We start from the raw sequence: 22,032 nt of genomic DNA, 5'->3' as shown, positions 1-22,032 counted from the left end.
CGGTTTACACAAATTGTGATACTCGATAGTGCTAAATGTGCAAAACTGCTGATAACCAGACTGGGATTGCAGATGCTGTTACTGGGAACAGAGTCATTCACTTTGGTTACTGCCACAATTGTCAGTAACTTGGAATATCCAGACTGTGATAATTGAACAGATGGAGACACGAGTAATAGGGTGAAAGAGAAACAGATAAAGTAGGCGTTGCATTTAAGGATGAAATTTATTAATCTTACATTTTGTTGTAGCAGAGATGTGGGTTCTTCTGACAGATACACTAAAAACTAAGATAGGGAATGAATATCCATTGCACGGACATAGAGTTTGGTCAATACATTCCAAAACCCATTAACACACACTAGGATATTGAGCAAGGCAGATGGAGGACAATTCTAATAGCTCAATCTGCCCAGTCTCTTCTCAGTAACGAGAATCGTTGCTCTTACTGGTGAGGAACAATCTTCAAAGACGCAAGGAAACTACTGTGAGAGGACCACCATTATCTCCAGTGTCATTCAAACAGGGGCAAAAGTAAGGGAATATTCTCTCAGCAAACGTCTCTGTGAAAGTGTAGATATGAGACAGGTCAGCAGCATTGTAAAAGGAGACTTGGCCTCCCTCATAGTCCAGGTAAATGCCAATCCGGCTGGGTTTCTCCCCCAGAGCCAGCGTGGTGACTGTCAGGGAGGTTAGAGCACAATACTGCTCCCCATTGGTCAGGGACAGTGCCAGGTATCCGTTCTCTGGCGTCAAAGCGATGTCTCCCTTCCGATTGATGGACTCCCTGGCCACTCCCAGGTCCCATTTGGATTTGCTGCTCACCTCCACCTCCCAGTAGTGCACCCCCGCCGTGAAGCCTTCAGCAGCCAGGAGGGAGACACACACGTCAAACCTGGCCGGGTTGTCAGGGACCAGTTGCTTGGTCTCGATGGCTGTCACAGTGGTCCGGTCCTCAGATAGCAGAAGCCAAGGGTTTGCTGTTTGAGGGTCCAGGGTCAGAGCAGTTGGAACTGCAAAATGAAGTGCATGGATTACTCCTATTTTGAAGAAATCAATTAAATCTAATCAAATAAACTGACAAATTAAAGTGGCAGCCCCTTAACAGGGGTATTTCCCAAAACAAAACATGATTAAGAGGATGGATTATGCACCTTGGCCTTTATGACACCCATCAGGTATGGAAGGCCCATCAGGTATGGAAGGCCTTGAAGTGCCCATAGACACCATTTGCTCCCTCTGCACGAACACCCTGCTGCAAATATAGCTGTGGAAAGGCAGACAGTCAGGTCAGAAGACCCTTCAATCACCCACTGCATGGACTGGTTGATTGGCTAGGCCCAAGAAAATGTTCACACGGAGGCCATCTTCCTATTTCCACGGGTTACTGGACTTCCTGCTCAACAGTGGAGGGCAAGAGGGAGGGGAAATAGCCAATTGTCCCTTCCCTTGGAGAAGACCTGGTTCAGATTAGTTGGGACCGGGTGGAATGGGAAATAGTGTCAACATTTTCCTCTTCGGAGGGGAAATTTAAGAGCACATTTAAAAAAAAAAGATTCACATTGTGTAATAGTCAACCAGGTATTTCAAAATTACATAAGTTGCTCCAGGCATAACAACTTCACCCAATTACTGTGATCCAGGTCACCAAGACCTGGCCAAGGGAGAAGAACAGCTTCCCCACCAGTCTCAGCAGAAAAGACAGTCCAGACCACTCCAACTGGGGAAGAGAACTGATAATTTCCAGTGCTGCAGTTGTTAGTTACATCACTGCTTCATGTTCCATTAGGGTTGTTCAACATGCTGAATTATGCAGAAGGGGCCAGGATTGTTTGTTTTTAAGGAAAGGGGGGCAGAATCAGAGCAGAACATGCCCACCAACTCTTGCCCACCTTGCAGCCATAGAAGCCCTGCAGTGCAGGAGGCAGCCATTTGGCCCATCGCGTCTGCATCAACCCTCGGAAAAATGCACCCTTACTCTGCCCACTCCCCCACCCTATTGCTGCAAATCTACCCAACCTGCACATCTCTGGACATTCAAATGTGCCCGAGAACCTGCAGCTGGAAACTTTTCTCTCTGACTGGGGTAACTTTTCTCTCTGACTGGGGGGGGGGGGGGGGGGGGGGGGGGGAAGGAAGCCCAGACTTAGAGATGCTGATTGATCAGGTTGGCCAGCAGCCCTCCAGCAACAGAGTTTCAGTGAACAGAAGAGAAACTTCCTGAAGATCAGAGCCAAGTCCCAGGGCTGGACAGAAAAGGAAGGATCCTAGGGTGCGGAGGGTAGGGAAGGTCTGGGTTGGTGAAAGTGAACAATTAGTGTGCTGGGGTCCAAAGGCTACCAGACACTAGGATGGCAACAGAATTTAGTAGGGGCTTTTGATGGAAGCTCCCCCCACCCTCCCTTCCGGCCGGAGGGCTAAACATTTTTGGCTTACCTCATGCCCGAGAAATAATCCTGCTGGCCTAGAAATTTGATGCTCAGTAGGAAACTGTCCATGTGTCCAATAATGGGTTACTTCAGGGTCTTAATTGGGGAAAGGGCAGAAAGTCCAATCCCCCAGTGTAAAATCACTGCAAGTTTGGAGCAAACAGGAACCAAGAGGGAAGCCCATTTCTTCTGCCTAAACACTAGCCAGTGGGACACATGGGGTGCGATTCTCCACTCTCACTCTGGTTGGGAGAATGGCCTGGGCCGCCAAACTTTCCGGGGACGCCGGTCCGACGCCCTCCCACGCGGCGGGAACGGCCCGGTCGAGTTTCGCGGGCCGGAGAAACCGAAAATGGCGATTCTCCGGCACCTCCGCGATTCTGAGGCCCAGATGGGCCGAGCGGCCTGGCCAAAATGGCGGGATCCCCCAGCGTAGTCCACACCTGGTCACTGCAGTAGTGAGCGGTGCGTGAACACTGTGGGGGGGGGGGGGGGGGGGGGGGGGGAGGGGGGATCCTGCACCGGGCTTCGCCTGAAATGTGGGGTGGCCCGCGATCGGTGCCCACCGATCGTCGGGCCGTTTTTTTCTGTAGGAGGACCTCCTTCCTTCTGCTGCCCCGCAAGATCCGTCCCCGATCTTCTTCGGGGCGGACTTAGCGAGGACGGCAACCACGCATGCGCGGGTTGGCGCCGGCCAACCCGCGCATGCCGCCCGTTAAGCGGCGCCGGCCGCGTCATCTATGCGGCTCCGCTTTTACCTGGGCGACAAGGCCTGGCGCGTGTAGATGACGCGGCCCCGATCCTGGCCATTGTCAGGGCCTGAATTGGTCGGGACCGCGGCCGTTCCGTCGTGACCCTCGATGGCGTTCACTTTGGCGTGGGAGTGGAGAATCGCGCCCATGGGGTCTAATACAGCTGGATACAGGGAGTGTTTCACATAAACAACAACTTTGTCCTAACCAAACAGTTCATCCATGGATAATTCAAATCAGGGGCGAAATTCTCTGGTATCGGGGCGATGTCCGCCGACTGGCGCCCAAAATGGCGCAAATCAGTCGGGCATCACGCTGCCCCAAAGGTGCGGAATGCTCCGCATCTTGGGGGGGGGGGGGGGGGGGGGGGCCGAGGTAAGGGGCCAGGCACGCGCCAGACAAATTTCCGCCCCGCCAGCTGGCGGAAAAGGCCTTTGGTGCCCCGCCAGCTGGCGTGGAAATGACATCTCCGGGCGGCGCATGCGCGGGAGCGTTAGCAGCCGCTGACGGCATTCCCACACATTCGCAGTGGAGGGAGTCTCTTCCGCCTCCGCCGTAGTGGAGACGTGGCGAAGGCGGAAGGAAAAGAGTGCTCCCACAGCACAGGCCCGCCCGCGGATCTGGCCCCGATCGCGGGCCAAGCCACTGTGGGGGCACCCCCCGGTGCCAGAGCACCCCGTGCCCCCCACCCCCCCAGTACCCCAGTCGCGCCGCCTTGTCCCACCGGTAAGGTAGGTGGTTTAATCCACGCCGGCGGGACAGGCATTTTAGCGGCGCGATTTCGGCCCATATGGGCCGGAGAATCGCTGGGGGGGGGGGGGGGGGGGGGGGCCACCAACTGGCGCGCCGCGATTCCTGCCCTCGTCGAATATCCGGTGCCGGAGAATTCGGTGGGGGCGGTATTCACGCCAGCCCCCGCCGATTCTCCGACCCGGTGGGGGGTTGGAGAACTCGCCCCAGATCTTTCGGGCTTAAGCAATAGACCATTAGTATTTTTTGCACAATTTGTCTCATCATCATCAACTCTCCTTCCCTCTTCCCCCACGCCCATCACTACACAGGTTTCGGTGGAGACCAGGGTCTTCTGCTGAAGGACATACAGGTTATACAGATTAACGCGTGCCTTTTTCTTGTGTAACAATAATTATAATCTTTATTAGAGTCACAAGTTGGCTTACATTGACCCTGCAAAGAAGTTACTGTGAAAAGCTCAGTCGCCACATTCTGGCATCTGTTCAGTACACAGGTAGAATTCAGAACGTCCAATTCACCTAACAAGCATGTCTTTCAGGACTTGGTGGGAAATGAGGAAACCCACATGTGACCCAAGATGGGAATTGAACCCAGGTCCCTGGCACTGCAATACAACAGTGCTAACCCGTGCTACCGTGCCACACAACTAATGACTTCACACAGAATTCCGCAAGGAATGAGTGTGTTCATCTTTAGATTAGAATCACCGTTTTGGGACAAGCCATCCACGATATAGGCAAAACGGCTTTAGCCGGCTGGAATGTATTTAAGTGCAAAGAATAAATGGGTCCTGGGAAGGCAATGGCATTGTGATATTGTCGCTGTACTAGTAAACCAGAAACTAGGGTAATGTTCTGGGGGCCTGGGTTAAAACCCAGGGCAGATGGTGGAATTTGAATTCAATAAAAATCTGGAACCAAGATCGAAGGAGGATTATAGTGGTAGAAACGCATCTGGGAAGGAAATCCATCATGTTTACCTGGTCTGGCCTACATATATGACTTGAGGCCCACAGCAATGTGGTTGACTCTGAATTGTCTTTAGGGTTGGGCAACAAATGCTGACCCAGCCAGCGACAGCCACATCTCATGGATGAATGAGGGGAAAACAAAAATCAGATTAGACCACAAGACATAGGAGTGGAAGTAAGGCCATTCGGCCCATCGAGTCCACTCCACCATTCAATCATGGCTGATTTCAACTCCATTTACCCGCTCTCTCTCTCCATAGCCCTTAATTCCTCGAGAAATCAAGAATTTTTTATCAACTTCTGTCTTAAAGACACTCAACGTCCCAGCCTCCACCGCCCTCTGTGGCAATGAATTCCACAGACCCAGCACTCTCTGGCTGAAGAAATTTCTCCTCATCTCTGTTCTAAAGTGACTCCCTTTTATTCTAAGGCTGTGCCCCCGGGTCCTAGTCTCCCCTGCTAATGGAAACAACTACTTCCCTACATCCACCCTATCTAAGCCATTCATTATCTTGTAAGTTTCTATTAGATCTCCCCTCAACCTCCTAAACTCCAATGAATATAATCCCAGGATCCTCAGACGTTCATCATATGTTAGGCCTACCATTCCTGGGATCATCCGTGTGAATCTCCGCTGGACCTGCCCCAGTGCCAGTATGTCCTTCCTGAGGTGTGGGGCCCAAAATTGCTCAGTATTCTAAATGGGGCCTAACTAATGCTTTATAAAGCTTCAGAAGTACATCCCTGCTTTTAGATTCCAAGCCTCTTGAGATGAATGACAACATTGCTTTTGCTTTCTTAATTACGGACTCAACCAGCAAGTTTACCTTTAGAGAATCCTGGACTAGGACTCCCAAGTCCCTTTGCACTTCAGCATTATGAATTTCGTCACCGTTTAGAAAATAGTCCATGCCTCTATTCTTTTTTCCAAAGTGCAAGACCTCGCACTTGCCCACGTTGAATTTCAGCCATTACTTGGACCACTCTCCTAAACTGTCTAAATCTTTCTGCAGCCTCCCCACCTCCTCAAGACTACCTGCCCCTCCACCTATCTTTGTATCAATCGGCAAGCTTAGCCAGAATACCCCCAGTCCCGTCATCTAGATCGTTAATATATAAAGAGAACAGCTGTGGCCCCAACACTGAACCCTGCAGGACACCACTCGTCACCGGTTGCCATTCCGAAAAAGAACCTTTTATCCCAACTCTCTGCCTTCTGCCCGACAGCCAATCGTCAATCCATGTTAGTACCTTGCCTCGAATACCATGGGCCCTTATTTTACTCAGCAGTCTCCCATGACGCACCTTATCAAAGGCCTTTTGGAAGTCAAGATAGATAACATCCATTGGCTCTCCTTGGTCTAACCCATTTGTTATCTCTTCAAAGAACTCTAACAGGTTTGTCAGGCATGACCTCCCCTTACTAAATCCATGCTGACTTGTCCTAATCCGACCCTGCACTTCCAAGAATTTAGAAATCTCATCCTTAACAATGGATTCTAGAATCTTGCCAACAACCAAGGTCAGGCTAATTGGCCTATAATTTTCCATCTTTTTCCTTGTTCCTTTCTGGAACAGGGGGGGTTACAACAGTGATTTTCCAATCCTCTGGGACTTTCCCGGACTCCATTGACCGTTGAAACATCACCAACACCTCCACTATTTCTTCAGCTATCTCCTTCAGAACTCTAGGATGTAGCCCATCTGGGCCCAGGGATTTGTCAATTTTTAGACCTTAAGTTTCTCTAGCACTTTCTCCTTTGTGATGGCTACCATATTCAACTGTCCCCTGACTCTCCGGAATTATTGGGATACTCATGTCTTCTACTGTGAAGACTGACGCAAAGTACTTATTTAGTTCCTCGGCTATTTCCACGTCTCCAATCACAAAATTACCAGCGTCATTTTGGAGCGGCCCAATGTCAACTTTTGCCTCCCGTTTGTTTTTAATGTATTTAAAGAAACTTTTACTATCATTCCTAATGTTACTGGCTAGCCTACCTTCATATTTGACCCTCATTCCTTATTTCTGGTTTTGTTATCTTCTGTTTGTTTTTGTAGCCTTCCCAATCTTCTGACTTCCCACTACTCTTTGCCACATTATAGGCTCTTTTGCTTTGATGCATTCCCTAACTTCCTTTGTCAGCCATGGCTGCCTAATCCCCCCTCTGATAACCTTTCTTTTCTTTGGGATGAACCTCTGTACTGTGTCCTCAATTACTCCCAGAAACTCCTGCCATTGCTGTTCTACTGTCTTTCCCACTAGGGTCTGCTCCCAGTCGATTTTCGTCAGTTCCTCCCTCATGCCCCTGTAGTTACCTTTACATCGGATTCTACCTTCTTTCTTTCAAATTGGAGATTGAATTCGACCATATTATGATCACTGCCTCCTAAGTGCTCCCTTACTTTAAGATCTTTAATAAAGTCTGGCTCATTATATAACACTAAGTCCAGAATGGCCTGTTCCCTCGTGGGCTCCATCACAAGCTGTTCCAAAAAGCCCCCCTGTAAACATTCAATGAATTCCCTTTCCTTGGGTCCACTGGCAGTATTATTTACCCAGTCCACCTGCATATTGAAGACCCCATGATCACTGTGACCTTGCCTTTCTGACATGCACTTTCTATTTCGTGGTGCATTTTGTGCCCCCAGTCCTGACCACTGTTAGGAGGCCTGTACATAACTCCCATTATGGTTTTTTTGCCTTTGTGGTTCCTCAACTCTACCCACACAGACTCCACATCATCTGACCATGTCGTTTAGTGCTATTGATTTAATTTCATTCCTAATTAACAAGGCAACCCCACCCCCTCGTCTTTGATAGGTTGTGAATCCCTGGATGTTTAAATGCCAGTCATGAACCCCCTGCAACCATGTCTCTGTGATGCCTACCACAGGCATTACTTTCAGCCTCAATAGCTATGCATTCATATTTACCATTTACCACTCAATGAAGTAACAATCATAATCAAACATCCTCCAACCAGTTCACTAACTCAACCTTGAGCTGTGTATTGAACTCTGATTACTGATGGAGGCATTTACCTGGATGGATGAAGGCCTTCATTTCCCTCCACAGTTTGTACTGTAAAGGGCCTCGGTATGTCCCCAGGCATATATTCCCAGGCACAACAGTGGGTGGCTCTTCAGAGAACCTGCCAACCACATTAATTATATTGATTAGGAAAATACATGAGGAAAGAACAAAATAACTAAACCCCCTTCCATCTGCCCAGCCAAAATCCCCTTCCATCTACCCAGCCATTTGTAGGATCAGGATGCAATTTCATTTCAACCATATCCCCATATCCCATCACTAATCTTCGAAAATGCGATTTCAGCAGTTAGGTATTTCCAGATTTGCAAAACATAAAGCACCCTTTAACAAAAACATACAAAGTACCACCAACCCCAAACCCCCACCCCCCCCAACCAGTGGGGGGACAGTTACCATTCCCCCCACTGACATTTAACATTCCTTAAAGGCAGCGATGAATGGCCTCCATCTCAAAGAAGCCCCTTATGCCAATTTTCTTCAACTTGAGGAATTCCACCAACTCACTCACCCACACCTGCCGGTTTAGGAAGCTCCGGATCCCACCATCCTATCACTCGGAGGAAAAGGCCAATACATTGGCCACCTTCCTCACCCACATTCCATCATCAAGACCCAGAATATTGCCACTCTGGCACAGACCTACCCTCACCCCAGAACCTAGAGTCCCCAATCAATTGGTTCACCTACAGATAATTCAATTAAATCAACTCTTTCTGGTTGAAGAAATAAACTATTTTAGTTTTTGCAAATGACCTTACAAAACATCGGGCACGACCAGAACACATGGGTGAGATTGGCTGGGCCACCTAAGCATCGCCCACATCTATCTTCTACCCCGGAAGTAAAATGACTCTTTCGCCAATGTCATGTGGGCTGTGCACCACTTTAAATTAAACTGAACGAGGCTTAGCTACACACAACATTGACAGAGCCTCACTCCATAACCCTGCCTCAGACACACCCAAGCTCCTCCTCCCACATCTCCACCATACCCTCTCCCTTTCCATTAGTTCCCAGTACATGTCCGAGAATCTACCCTCCCCTATCTCATCCTCCCAGAATTTCTTCATATGGGGGTGGCAACCTTGGAAAAGCGACTCCCTAATAAATAGAGTGCACAATTATTTTTTTTCCAAATGAAGGGGCAATTTAGTGTGGACAGTCCACCTGCTCTGCACATCTTTGGGTTGTGGAGGTGAAACCCACGCGGACATGGGGAGAATGTGCAACCTCCACACGGACTAGGGCCGGGATCAAACCAGGGTCCTCGGCGCTGTAGGCAGCAGTGCTAACCACTGGGCCACCATGCTGCCCTGACCACCTCCTTTCTAACAAAAAGGCCCCAACCTCAAAGTAATGGAACCCATTGCCCCTCTGGAACTCTGCAAATCTACCCCCCAATGAACAGGTCCCTAAAACACTATCCCCACCCGTTTCCAAACCTCAAACGTAGAATCCAGCTCTGCAGGAACAAATCTAGGATTGCCTGCCACAGATTGGTGCCCAGTGACCCACCTTCCCATTTTGCCTGCACTTATTCCACAGTGATGAAACAACCACCACCGGGCTGGTGAGAATTGAATAGGCACCAATACAGTCATAAAACTCTTCCTCCTACACCAGGCCTCCTCCATCTGCACCCACATCAACCTCTCCTTCACCACCCACCTTCTAGCCTGCTCAACATTCATCACCCCGCAGTAATTCAACATGTTTAGACATGCCAATCCCCCCCACCAAACCCCCGGGGTAGCCCGCCATATTAGACTCAATTATCCAATTCATCCTTCCAATAAACCAAAACTTAGACAAGACCATTTACCTTTACTGTATGGACCCTCCCAGCCAAAGATCCGCCATCATCCCCTTGCACCAGTTAGCCAAATTCAACATCTGTAGTTGGTCCCACTATCCGCACAAACAAATACCGAAACCACGCCTTCACCAGCCAAGAGGCAACGTCTCCAAGACCCTTCATGGGGAACACCTTGCCGTTTCCTAAATTGGATCCTGGATCCCAAACGCCTTCAAAAATCCCCATAATCTTCATAGTCTGCACTGGATCTGGATGCCCGTGCATCCCCAACACCCCCTCGAAGCCCTAACCGCCATTTCCAAAGGTTCGATCCCCAATGCAAATAGCAATGGAGAAAACAGACACCCCCGCCTCATTTCCCAATACAAAACCTCCACCAAATAAAACCATCGAAAACAACCCGACTTAACAGCCGGATCCAATCCTCACATGCCTCTCCTTCATGCTATCTGGTCCCCTAGTGTGGCTATGGGGATAGGCCAGGGCATGGGCCCATGTTCTTTCAGTGGGTTGATGCAGACCAGATGGGCTGAATGGCCTCCTCCTGTAGGAATGCTATGATACCCTTTGTGCAACAGATCCTTTGGAATGGAGGCAAAAAAATGAAAAGAAAGAAAAGTACCCAGCACTGTGGTCTTAACCATTCCTACTCAATGTGCAACCAACATAAATTTTGTATTAAGCAAGTTAGCACTACAGGATTCAGACTGGAGAACAAAGTAGGGTGTATCAGCAACAGTCCATTGTTGGCAACACATACCTGTCCTTCCAAGAACTGACCTCCTTGAAGAGAGAAGAGAAATAATGTTATAGAATATAAAAGCACATTTAAATGAATAAAACCCAATTGGAAAATTATGCATTCTCACCAATCTACATTCAATGGTCAAAGAGGGCATGATCACCACATTGTGCTTGACGTGATTAGATAGTCATCTTTTAAGAAAACTAAAAGGAATGATCACAGCAGGGAGATGATGAGTTCATAGTGATTAAATGAAAGAATCACACCACAACTCACATTTTATGAAAACTGCATACAATTTAAACAAAGCCAGCATGAATAATTCAAAGTTTAGAATAATTCCAGTTCTACTTTATGTACCTGCCCCTCACAAACCCAAGTGTTCCTTTATACATTCTTGAAGATCTCTTAATTTGCACTGGAACTAATACATACAATACCACAGATCCCTGCACTTTGATTTTCTTGACACGGCATGGTGAGTGGTTAGCACTGCTACCTCACAGCATCAGGGATCCGGGTTAAATTTCTGGCCTTCGGCAATTGCAGAGTTTGCCCATTCTCCCAGTGTCTGGGTTTCCGTCCATAGTTCAAAGATGTGCACGTTAGATTGATTGGCCATAGTAAAAATTTCCCCATAGCATCCAAAAGATGCCAGGTTTAGATGGGGCGGGCCTAGGTAGGGTGATCGTTCAGAGGGTCAGTGCAAACTCAAATGGGCAAAATGACCTCCTTCTGCATTATATGGATTCTATGATTCAATGTTTCAGCTATTCATCAAGGTACAATTTTAGGTAGATCCTTCTATTTTGATGCCAAGAGATACTCCAAATTTCCTGTAAGGCGACCTGACTGTAGATGCTTCTGCTCAAGTATGGGCTTCACTGCCTTCTTGCTCAGTGGTGTACCCATCAGAAACACTTGATGGCCCTTTAATGCCCCTAGTCCAGTCTGCCCTTGAATAAAGCCTGCTTCCAAGCTAACTGGCTGAGAGCCAATGCACAAATTAACCAAAAAAATCAAAATATCATTGTCGACCCCAAAACCCATCTCCATAGCAACATGGCTCACTTTCCAATGCTGCAAAAACTCCATTCTGTGACCTATGACTAATTTCACTTTCACTCTAAAAGTGTGCCCTCCTCCCCAGACTTGCTCTGTCCAAGCCTCAAGTTTACAAATGCGGTTCTACAACTTGAGCTGGGATAACATTAAATGCCTCTCCTAAAATAAATGTAGATATGACGACTCTACCAAAAGCTCAAAATAGGTTAACCATGGTTTAAGGTTCTCTCACAACCAACTGTGAACAAACAAATAAGCCAGGCTTTGATTCACATTACAACAGACGGAATACCAGGTTGTGTATTCTTATTCAGCTGCATCTAAAAATTAAATTCCTAAATTAATGGCCAATTTCTAAAACATGCCAAATATCTAGTTTCAGAAGCATTTGCAATGATAAAGGCACACGAATTATGGCTCTTTTGCTCATTGGATAAGAACGTCATCAGTCAGGCCAGCATTTATGGTCACTCACCAATTGCTGTTCAGAACATTGTGGTGATCTGCCTTTAAGCCTTTATGTGAACACCCCTTGATCATCAATCTCTGTTCCCTGCCACTCTGCCAATTCTGGCTCCATTTTCCAAGTTACCTTGGATCCCATGGACTTTTCCCTTGGCTAATCAGACTCCCATGTGAGACCGTATCAAAAGCCTTGTTGAAGTCAAGCTGAGCCAAGGGTGGTATCATGACTGGTACAGGCTTGGGACTGAAGGGCCTGTTCCTGTGCTGTATTGTGCTAAACTATGTCAAATGCATTTCCTTCATTAAAATTAATAATTTACAGGATGTGGGCATTGCTGGGTTGGCCAGCATTTATTGCCCATTCCTAGTTGCCCTTCAGAAGATAGTGGTGAGCTGCCTTTTTGAACTGCTGCAGTCCCACAGGAGGTGTAAGCACACGAACTGTGCTGTTAGGGAGCGGCCTTCCAGGCTATGCCCACACAAGAGTGAAGGAGCAGCGAATTATTTCCAAACCAAGTTGGTGAGTGACTTGGAGAGCAACCTCAAGATGGTGGGGTTCACAGGTATCTGATGCTCTTGTCTTTCTAGGTGGTAGCAGTTGAGAGTTTGGAATGTGCTGTTTATGGAAACTTGGCAGTTTACTGCAGCACATCTTGTCAATGGTACACACGGTTGCCACTGTTCATCGATGGTGGAGGGTTTGAATGTTTGTGGAAGAGGGAGCAATCAAGCGGGCTTTGTCCCGGATGGTGTTGAGCTTCTGGAGTGTTGTTGGAGCTGCAGTCATCCAGGCAAGTGGAGAGTATTCCATTACACTACTGACTTTTGCCTTGCAGATGGAGGGCAGTGTTTGGGAGCCAGGAGGAAAGTTACTCACTGTAGGATTGTGGCTTTAAACCCGTCCTGGTCGCTGCAGCTTATGGCGAGCCTAGCTTGGTTTTGGATCAATGGTAACTGCCAGGATGTGGATTGTGGGGGATTCAGCGAAGGGAATTCCATTCAATGTCAAGGGGTGATGGTTAGATCCTATCTTGTAGGAGATGGTCATTGCCTGGCACTTGGCTGTAAGTGGCAAGTTACATTGGCACCCCTCAATATGGTCCAGGTTTTGCCACATTTGTACATGTACTGATTCATTATCGGAGATGTAGCAAATGGTGATGTGCAATCATCTCTTGAACATCCCCACTTCGGACCGTATGATGAAGGGAGGCCATTGGATGAAGCAGCTGAAGATGGTTGGGCCTAGAACACTACCCCCGAGGAACTCCTACAGTGATGTCCTGGAGCGGAGATGATGGACCTCCAACCACCACAACAGCCTTCTTTGTGGCAGGGATGACTCCAACCAGCAGAGATTCCACCCCACCCCCTCACACCCCCCAAATCCCATTGACTCAACTATGGCTCCTTGATGCCATACTCAGTCAAATGCTGCACAAAGGAAAAAAAAAAGTGTTAACTTCTTGTATTTGGAGCACAGGGAAACACCAAAAGGCCAAACGATTTACATGGAGTGAGGTGAAAAATACATCAGAAGACACAAAATAACATGCCAGTGACTGATAGAAATGAGGCTCTGACAGAGGAGGACCTTGAGACTTGTCATCACTAAGGAGGTAGTGATGGGCAAGCTAATGGGGCTAAAGGTAGACAAGACTCCTGGCTCTGATGGAACGCTTCCCAGGGTACTAAAAGAGATGGCTAGGGAAATTGCAAATGCACTGGTGATAATTTTCCCCAAATTCACGACACTCTGGGATGGTCCAGGCGGATTGGAAATGAGGAAACATGGCACCACTGTAGGAGGTAGGCAGAAAGTGGGTAATTATAGGCCAGTTAGCTTAACTTGTGTAGGGAAGATGCTGGAATCTATCAAGGAAGAAATCTGGATGGAAATTATCCCATTGGGCAGACACAGCATGAGTTCATAAAGGGCAGGTCATGCCTAACTAATTTAGTGGAATTTTTTGAGGACATTACCAGTGCGGTAGATAATGGGGAGCCAATGGATGTGGCATATCTGGATTTTCAGAAAGCTTTTGACAAGGTGCCACACAGTTGCTGCATAAGATAATGATGCATGGTATTAACGGTAAAGTAGCAGCATGGATAGAGGATTGGTTAATTAATAGAAAGTAAAGACTGTGGATTAATGGGTGTTTCTCTGGTTGGCAATCAGTAGCTAGTGGTGACACTCAGGGATCTGGTTTGGGCCTACAATTGACATGGATGATTTGAAGTTGGGGACCAAGTACAATGTGTCCAAGTTTGCACTTGACACGAAGATGACTGGTAATGCAAAAAGTGCAGAGGATACTGGAAGTCGGCAGAGGGATTTGGATAGGCTAAGTGAGTGGGCTAGGGTCTGGCAGATGGAATGCAATGTTGACAAATGCAAGGTTATCCATTTTTGGTAGGAATACCAGCAAAAGGGATTATTAAAATGATAAAATATTAAAACATGCTGCTGTGCAGAGGGACCAGAGTGTCCCAGTGCACGAGTCGTAAAAAGTTGGTTTACAGGTGGAACAGATGATTAAGGCAGCGAATGGAGTTTTGTCCTTCATTACTAGAGGGATGGATCTTAAGACTAGGGAGATTATGCTGCAATTATACAAGGTGTTACTGAGGTCACACCTGAAGTATTGTGTTCAGTTTGGATCTCCTTACCCGATAAAAGGATGTACTGGCACTGGAGGGTGTGCAGAGGAGATTCACTCGGTTAATTCCACAATTGAGGGAGTTGGATTACAAGGAGAGGTTGAGTAGACTGGGACTGTACTCATTGGAATTTTAGAAGGATGCAGGGGGGGGGGGGGGGGGGGGGGGGAAATCTTACAGAAACATAAATTATGAAGCGAATAGGTAGGATAGATGCAGGAGGGGTAGTTTCTACTGGCGGTGAAAGCAGAACTCGGGAGCATAAATAAGGGGAATTAGATTTAGGACTGAGTTTAGGAGGGACACTTCATCCAAAGGGTTGTGAATCTATGGAATTCCTTGCCCAGCAAAGCAGTTGAGGCTCCTTCATTAAATGTTTTCAAGATAAAGATGCTGTTTTTTGAAGAAGAAAGGGTTATGGTGTTCGGGCAGGACAGTGAAGCCGAGTCCACAAAAGATCAGCCGTGATCTCATCAAGCCTGCTCCGCCATTCAAAGGGCCAGATGGCCGACTCCTAGTTTCGTAGGGTAAGAGTAGATGTACTCTGCAGTTATTGGTGTGAATATTTTGAAACCGATTTACAACACTTGGCTAAGGTCTCAGAATAGACACAGGACAGTGGCTACATGAAGGGTATGAAGGTGGTCAGATTGCAGTGGATTGGGGCGAGTACTACATTGGTTTGTGGATTGGCATAAATGAGTCCTTCTCTAGCTGGTGGCAAACTGGCAGGTGCCACAGGGGTTAGTCCTCAGACCGCTGTTCACAATCTATACAAAATGAGCTGCAAGCAGATAGAGAATGCAACATAGCAATTTGCAGATTACACTAAAATAGGTGGGAAAGCAGGCAGGCAATGATAAAATTTTACAGATGGATAGACTAGGATATTGGGTGCAGCATGCAACTAAAAAAGGCATATGGAATGCCAGCATTGACTGGAGTATAAAAGTAGAAGTGTGTTTGCAATTGTGGAGTAGGGTGTCCAGTTTTAGTCTCCTTATTGGAGGAAGGGTGTGGTGGCATTGGAGGCAGCTCACAGGAGATTCACCAGATTGATTCAGTGGATGTTGGCATATGAAGAGAGATTAAAGTGTATGGGCTTATACTCTCTGGAGTTCAGGGGATCGGATGTTATAAATGATACAAAAAAGGGACTGAAAGCAGAAAGTAGACCAAATATTTCCCCTTGTAAGGCAATCTAGAGTAGAGATCACACCGTTACGCTGGCTGGTAAATGGAGTTCCCCATTGTGAGGCAACCCCACACCATCGGGCAACCCCCAGGCGCCGGCAAAACAGAGAATCATGCCGGCGGAGAATCCAGCCCCCTATGTTCCTTTGTCAGGAGTGTAAAGAGTGTGGTGGTTAAGTGAATTGAAATGGAGCTGTGGCATTCAGGGAGGATATACACTCAGGTAAACAGTTTTGAGGGATTTATATTTGTACTGGTAAATATTTGAAATGAGGTATGGGTGTTTACTTTAGTATTTCCACAAGGTAGGGTAAACCTATGGTTAAGATTATTGCTGGACAAAGGTGTTTGCACACGGGGGAAGTTTGATTACAATTCAAACTATGCGACATAGACTGGTTGCAAGTTGTTGTTCAACAACCAGGGGACCCATTTCAAGGTAGGAAGGGGTTTTGAGTTTCATGTTTGGATGGATATAATTGAAGGGAAGCAGCTTGGGAATGAACATATCTCAACTCTGCCAGAAGCAAAATTGGACAGGTCCAAGGGGGCTGTAAGAGGGCAGACCTCCATTGTGAAGAGTGTGTGTAACAATTAAGACAAAGAAGTGGGACATGTAAAACATGCAAGCAAAACTTTGATGGAGGTAGTGAGGAAATTTTTTTTTTTTTTTTTGAAAAGAAGATTTGAAATCAGCCAGGGTTTAATGAGACAAGGGGTTGGGGGGAGGAAGAAAAAAGAAAGAGAAGGTTGGGGAGAAATTCACGTGTATGGTGTGAAAATATTTATTTCTTGATCGACCTTTTGCATTTATTTCTGGTGTTAAAACAATTAGCAGACCAGTGACAGATCCTCCTAGTTTTCAAAAAAACGTACAGCCAGGGTTCCATTCTGGGATCTTCCCATCCAGTTACATCAACTGGGATTGTAACAAATATTAGGAATGGAGTACACAAAGCAACATTGTTTACCAGTGACCTGGGCCCTAGTGACCTGGGCAAGGGCTGAGTAACAGGATGCAATGGACGGAAATGGAGGCAAACATTGGGACAAACAAATGCAAGTATAAAGCAAGGTGAATGAGGAATATGAATCCAATAAAACGGATGCCAGCAACCAGTTGGAGTCATATCTACAGAAAAGGAAAATGGTGTCGTGGATGGATATCAATCATCTCAGTTCCAGGAGATCACTGCACGAGTTCCTCAGGATAGCCCCATCTATATTCACTGCATCATCAATGACTTTCCTTTCAATGTTTGCTGATCACTGTACAATGTTCACCATCATTTGCGACTCCTCAGATACAGAGGCAAATGCCAGAAGATCTGGACAATATCCAGGCTTGGGCTGACAGGTAACAGCACAAATGCCAAGCAATGGCCATCTCCAAAGTGAGAAACTAACCATAGCCCTTTGACTGTCAATGGCATTAGCATCACTCAACCCCCACTAGAACCTGATCTAGACTGGTCATCTAAATATTATGGCTACCAGGGAACACCACAGCCTAGGAATCCAGCAGGGAATAACTCCAAAGCCTGTCCACCATTTGCCAGACCCAAATCAGGAGTGTGATGTAATACAGAACTCCACAAACATTCACTCCTTCTGCAACTTGTACTCAGCAGCAGTGTATAACATCGAGAAGATGCACTGTGGCAACTTTAAAATCTACTGTCATCTAGAAGGGCAACAAACACAGAACACCACCACCTGCACATTCCTCTCCAAGTCACTCACTATTCTTATTTGGAATTATAATCACCATTCTTTCACTGCCACTGAACCCACATCCTGGGACTTCCTCCTCAACAGCAACTTGGGTGTACCTGCACATCAGGGTCTGCAGCACTTCAAGAAGGCAGCTCACCACGACGTCTCAAGGGGCAATTAGGGGATGGGCAATAAATGTTGGCCTAGCCAGCGAAGCCCACATAAAAGAATTGTAAAAAGTTTGGTTCAGGTTACCTGCAAGCTGCTGAGCAGCTTGGAAGCCTAGTCACAGATGTTCACACTCTCCATGGCAGAGTCATTGGGACAGTATGAATGATGAGAAAAGAGAAAAAAAAAATGTTTACCTTCAGAGAGGCTAGGTCGCCTCGCTCCAGTTTGGCCTCCATGTTCGTGATGTTCAGCTCCGTGGAGAAGAGCATTCCACGGAGTTTTGCCAGGTTTCCATCCATTTCTGCCAAGCTACTTTCCACCTCAACTTCCAGCTCTTTGATCAGCCGTCGTTCTCGCTCATTGAGGAACTGGTGCAGGTCAGCAAACTGCTGTGCAATATGGCAAATCAAACTACAGCCCACTTCCTGAAAAAACAGAAAGATCAAATAGGCACAAGGACTTAAGAATTCAACAGAGTTGATGGGGATAAACTGCTTCCAGTCAAGGCAGACAATAGGAAAACCTAGAAATTCTTCAACATTCCCCACACCATAGATCGGCAAGGCCACAGATTCTGCTTGGAGGCCTATTAGATGCCCCACCACCAGTCCTGGGTAGAAGGCCCACTTTATCAGCAGTGGGGGGGGGGGGGGGGGGGATATGTTCTTTGAAGGCAAACTTTATTATTACTTTTTACAACACTGGGACAACCCGAAGCATCAAGTGTCATTACAGTGGCCATAATCCCAAGTAACATCCGGTGTCAAACAATTGGAAACCTTGGGAGCAGGGTTGTAGGTCAGATCAACTTACTTTAGTTTCTGCACTCTTGAGCCCTTGTTTCTGCAGGGCATCTTTCAAAGAGACCACCTTCTGTTTTTGAGAGTTCAATAAAGCAATTCCTTGATTCTGCAGGAGGAAGAAGTGTAATGAGCTGGGTACAAGACCAGTTACAGAAAGTTGCCAAGCAGAAGAGAAACCAGAATGCCAATCGCACTCCTTGATAACCCTTTCCCCACCTCCACCCTTTAAGAGATGCCATACCTTGCAATTTGTGACGAATTCGGTCCGCTCCCTAAACTTGTGCTGCTGGTGAAGTTTCGAGTCTCTGCACACCAAGCAGATAAACATCCCATCCGTCTCACAGATGAGGCTCAGTTTCTCTTGGTGTTCCAGACACAGAAGCCTCTCCTCCCCCTCCTTCCCTCCTTGTGGGCCGGTCAGCCTGCGAATCTTGTCCACGACATTCCTCAACACGCGGTTGGGCTGCAGGGTCAGATCTGCAGCATGCTCACCACACTGGGGGCAACAGAGGGAGCCACCCTGATCCTGCCTGTAGTAAAGAATACAGGAACGGCAGAAATTCCGGTCACAGTCCACAAGGACAGGATCAACAAATAGCCCAAGGCAAAGGGGGCAGATGAGGGATTCTCCATAACTCCCAATCTCTGGACTGGAAGCCATGAAACAATCAATCCTGAGACCAGGCAATTAGTCAGAGTAACCCAACAGGGCTTCTTAAAAAGAGTGTGCACTCACAGCAAAGGACTCAATCAGGTTTATTCCTTCCACCTGAATGTCTTTTACAGGTTTGTTCCACCTAATTGAGCTTAATTCATTCCCCCAATGCTGCAAAGCTGGGTTGCCTGGTGCAGTCGAACCCGGAACACATCTCCAATGAAGATTGACAGGTGAAGCTACTTCCCCTTTAACCCTGTCAGGAGTTTTAACTGGAAACTATTGAAGAGACCAATCATTCATTTTCTCCAGCACAGGAGGAATATATTCAACAAGTGGCCCTCCCTAAAATGCCACAATAGGACCTGACAAACCAAAATGATATTATTGGTGTAGATGGATTATCAAAAGGCATTTTGACAATTTTCACATGATAGGTTTGATTATAAAACTCAAGTTGATGGGATTTAACCTTGGATTAAAAACCATTCCTCAGGAAGAGACAGCAGTGTGGTTTTTTTTTCCCCCCTAATTGGACAGCAGTGATTTGGGGTTGCTCCTCAGGGGTAGCTATTTGATTTTTAGTCATTAATGGGATGTGGGTGTCATCAGCTTGGCCAGCATTTATTGCCCATTGCCAATTGCTCTTCGACTGAGTGACTTGCCAAGTCACGTCGGAGGACATTTAAGAGTTAACCACATGGCTGAGGATCTGCCATGACATGCAGGCCAGACCAAATAAGGATGGCAGATTTCCTTCCGTAAAGGATATTTGAACATTAGGACCAGTGCTCTATTTGATATACATTAATGAGCTGGATTTGGCAATCATTTCAAAGTTTTAAAAAGCTATAATACTCAGCAATGTGGTAAACACTAACGCAGTACTGATCTCAGGGGGCATAGACAAAGAAGGACATGGGCAGACACATGGCAGATAAAAGTTAGCATGGGGAGGCATGGAGTGATATATTTTGGCAGAAAGAATGAGGAGAAGCAAACTGTTTTTAAATACAAATAATTGTAACGAGGGTACAGGAATAGGGAGACTGGGCCATATGAAAACAAATCTTTGCAGTTGGTGAGAAGGTTGAGAAGACTTTTAAAATAAGATTAGTTTTATAAATTGATGCGCCTCGTACAAAAGCAAAGGCAGTGCCGCTAACCTTAATTATGGGGAGACAGTGTTGTAGCGCTAATGTCGCTGGCACAGTGGTTAGCACTGACGCCTCACAGCGCCAGGGAACCCGGGTTCAATTCCGGCCTTGCGTCACTGTCTATCTATGTGGAGTTTACACTTTACTCCCCGTGTCTACGTTGGTTTCCTGTGGGTTTTCTGGTTTCCTCCCACAGTCCAAAGATGTGCCGGTTAGGTGGATTTGGCCTTGATAAATTTTCCCTTAGTTTCGAGGGATGTGCAGGTTAGGTTGTGGGGTTACGGGGATTGGATGGGATGGATGGGGGAGTGGACATGGAAATATTGCCCTTTTGAAGGATTGGTGCAGACACTTTTTAAAAAATATATATTTATTCAAATTTTCAACAAAACCCCCCTCCCAACAAAAAGAAAGAAACAAGAACACAACAATCAGAAATTATACATTAGATTTCCCCCATATACAATAACCCCCCATATAACATTTAAAAGCCCAAATAGGGAAAAACGCCCACCTTCACCCAAACGCCACCCCAAAAGAATCCCCAACTCGGCTTGACCCGGGCATTCACCACCTTGGACATAGTCCTCGCAAAACCCCTCCAAAACCCATCCAGCGCCGGGCACGACCAGAACATATGGAGGTGGTTTGCAGGGCGCCCCGAGCATTTCCCACATCTGTCCTCCACCCCAAAGAACCTACTCAACCTCGTCCCTGTCATATGCACTCTGTGAGTAACTTTGAACTGTATTTGAACTGTAGGCTGAGCCTGGCTCAAGAGGAGGAAGAATTAACCCTCCTCAGGGCATCAACCCACAAACCCTCATCTATGTCCTCCCCAAGCTCCTCCTCCCACTTGCCCTTTAACTCCTCCAGCGAGGCCTCCTCCTCTTCCTTCAGCTCCTGGTAAATCGCCGAAACCTTGCTTTCTCCAACCCACACACCTGAAATCACCCTGTCCTGAATCCCACGTCCCGGAAGCAGCGGGACTTCCCTCACTTGCATGTACCTGAAAGTGTTTCCCGGGGGTAGCCAAACTTCTCCTCCAGCGCCCCTAGGCTCGCAAATGTACCATCGATTAATACGTCCCCCATTCTTCTAATCCCTGCCCGATGCCAGCTCCGAAACCCCCCATCCATCCTTCCCGGGACAAACCGATGATTCTCCAGAATCGGGGACCAAACCGAGGCTCCTACCTCGCCCCTGTGTCACCTCCACTGCCCCCAGGTCTTCAGAATTGCCGTCACCACCGGACTCGTGGTGTACCTTGTCGGCGAGAGCGGCAGCAGTGCCGTCACCAGCGCCCTCAGGCTCGTGCACACACAGGACGCCATCTCTAGCCTCTTCCACGCCACCCCCCTCTCCCTCCATTACCCACTTTTGGATCATTGCCACATTGGCTGCCCAATAATAGCCACACAAATTCGGCAGCGCCAGCCCGCCCCCCCCCCACTGTCCCTGCTACGCTCCAGAAACACCCTCTTCACCCTCGGGGTCTTATTCGCCCACACAAATCCCATGATGCTCCTGCTTACCCGTTTGAAAAAGGCCTTGGGGATCATAATGGGAAGGCACTGGAACACCAAGAGAAACCTCGGAAGGACCGTCATTTTAACCGA

The 22,032-nt window shown here is 47.3% G+C and overlaps 1 protein-coding gene across 1 annotated transcript; it reads right to left on the bottom strand.

The window, feature by feature from the left end:
- Positions 1-249: 249 nt before the first annotated feature.
- Positions 250-19,262, bottom strand: LOC140389096 (zinc-binding protein A33-like). Its single transcript, XM_072473256.1, has 6 exons — positions 18,843-19,262; positions 18,612-18,707; positions 17,993-18,223; positions 10,539-10,561; positions 7,950-8,059; positions 250-1,013 (listed from the first exon to the last, which is right to left on the bottom strand). The coding sequence occupies exons 1-6, from the start codon at positions 19,260-19,262 to the stop codon at positions 466-468; spliced, it is 1,428 nt and encodes a 475-aa protein (XP_072329357.1). The 3' UTR covers positions 250-465.
- Between the last annotated feature and the right edge of the window lie 2,770 nt (positions 19,263-22,032).

This window comes from Scyliorhinus torazame, chromosome 14 (assembly GCF_047496885.1).
Source record: "Scyliorhinus torazame isolate Kashiwa2021f chromosome 14, sScyTor2.1, whole genome shotgun sequence".
Taxonomy (NCBI): domain Eukaryota; kingdom Metazoa; phylum Chordata; class Chondrichthyes; order Carcharhiniformes; family Scyliorhinidae; genus Scyliorhinus; species Scyliorhinus torazame.
Note: the sequence above shows the minus strand (reverse complement) of the source record. Positions and strands in the feature narration are given on the sequence as shown.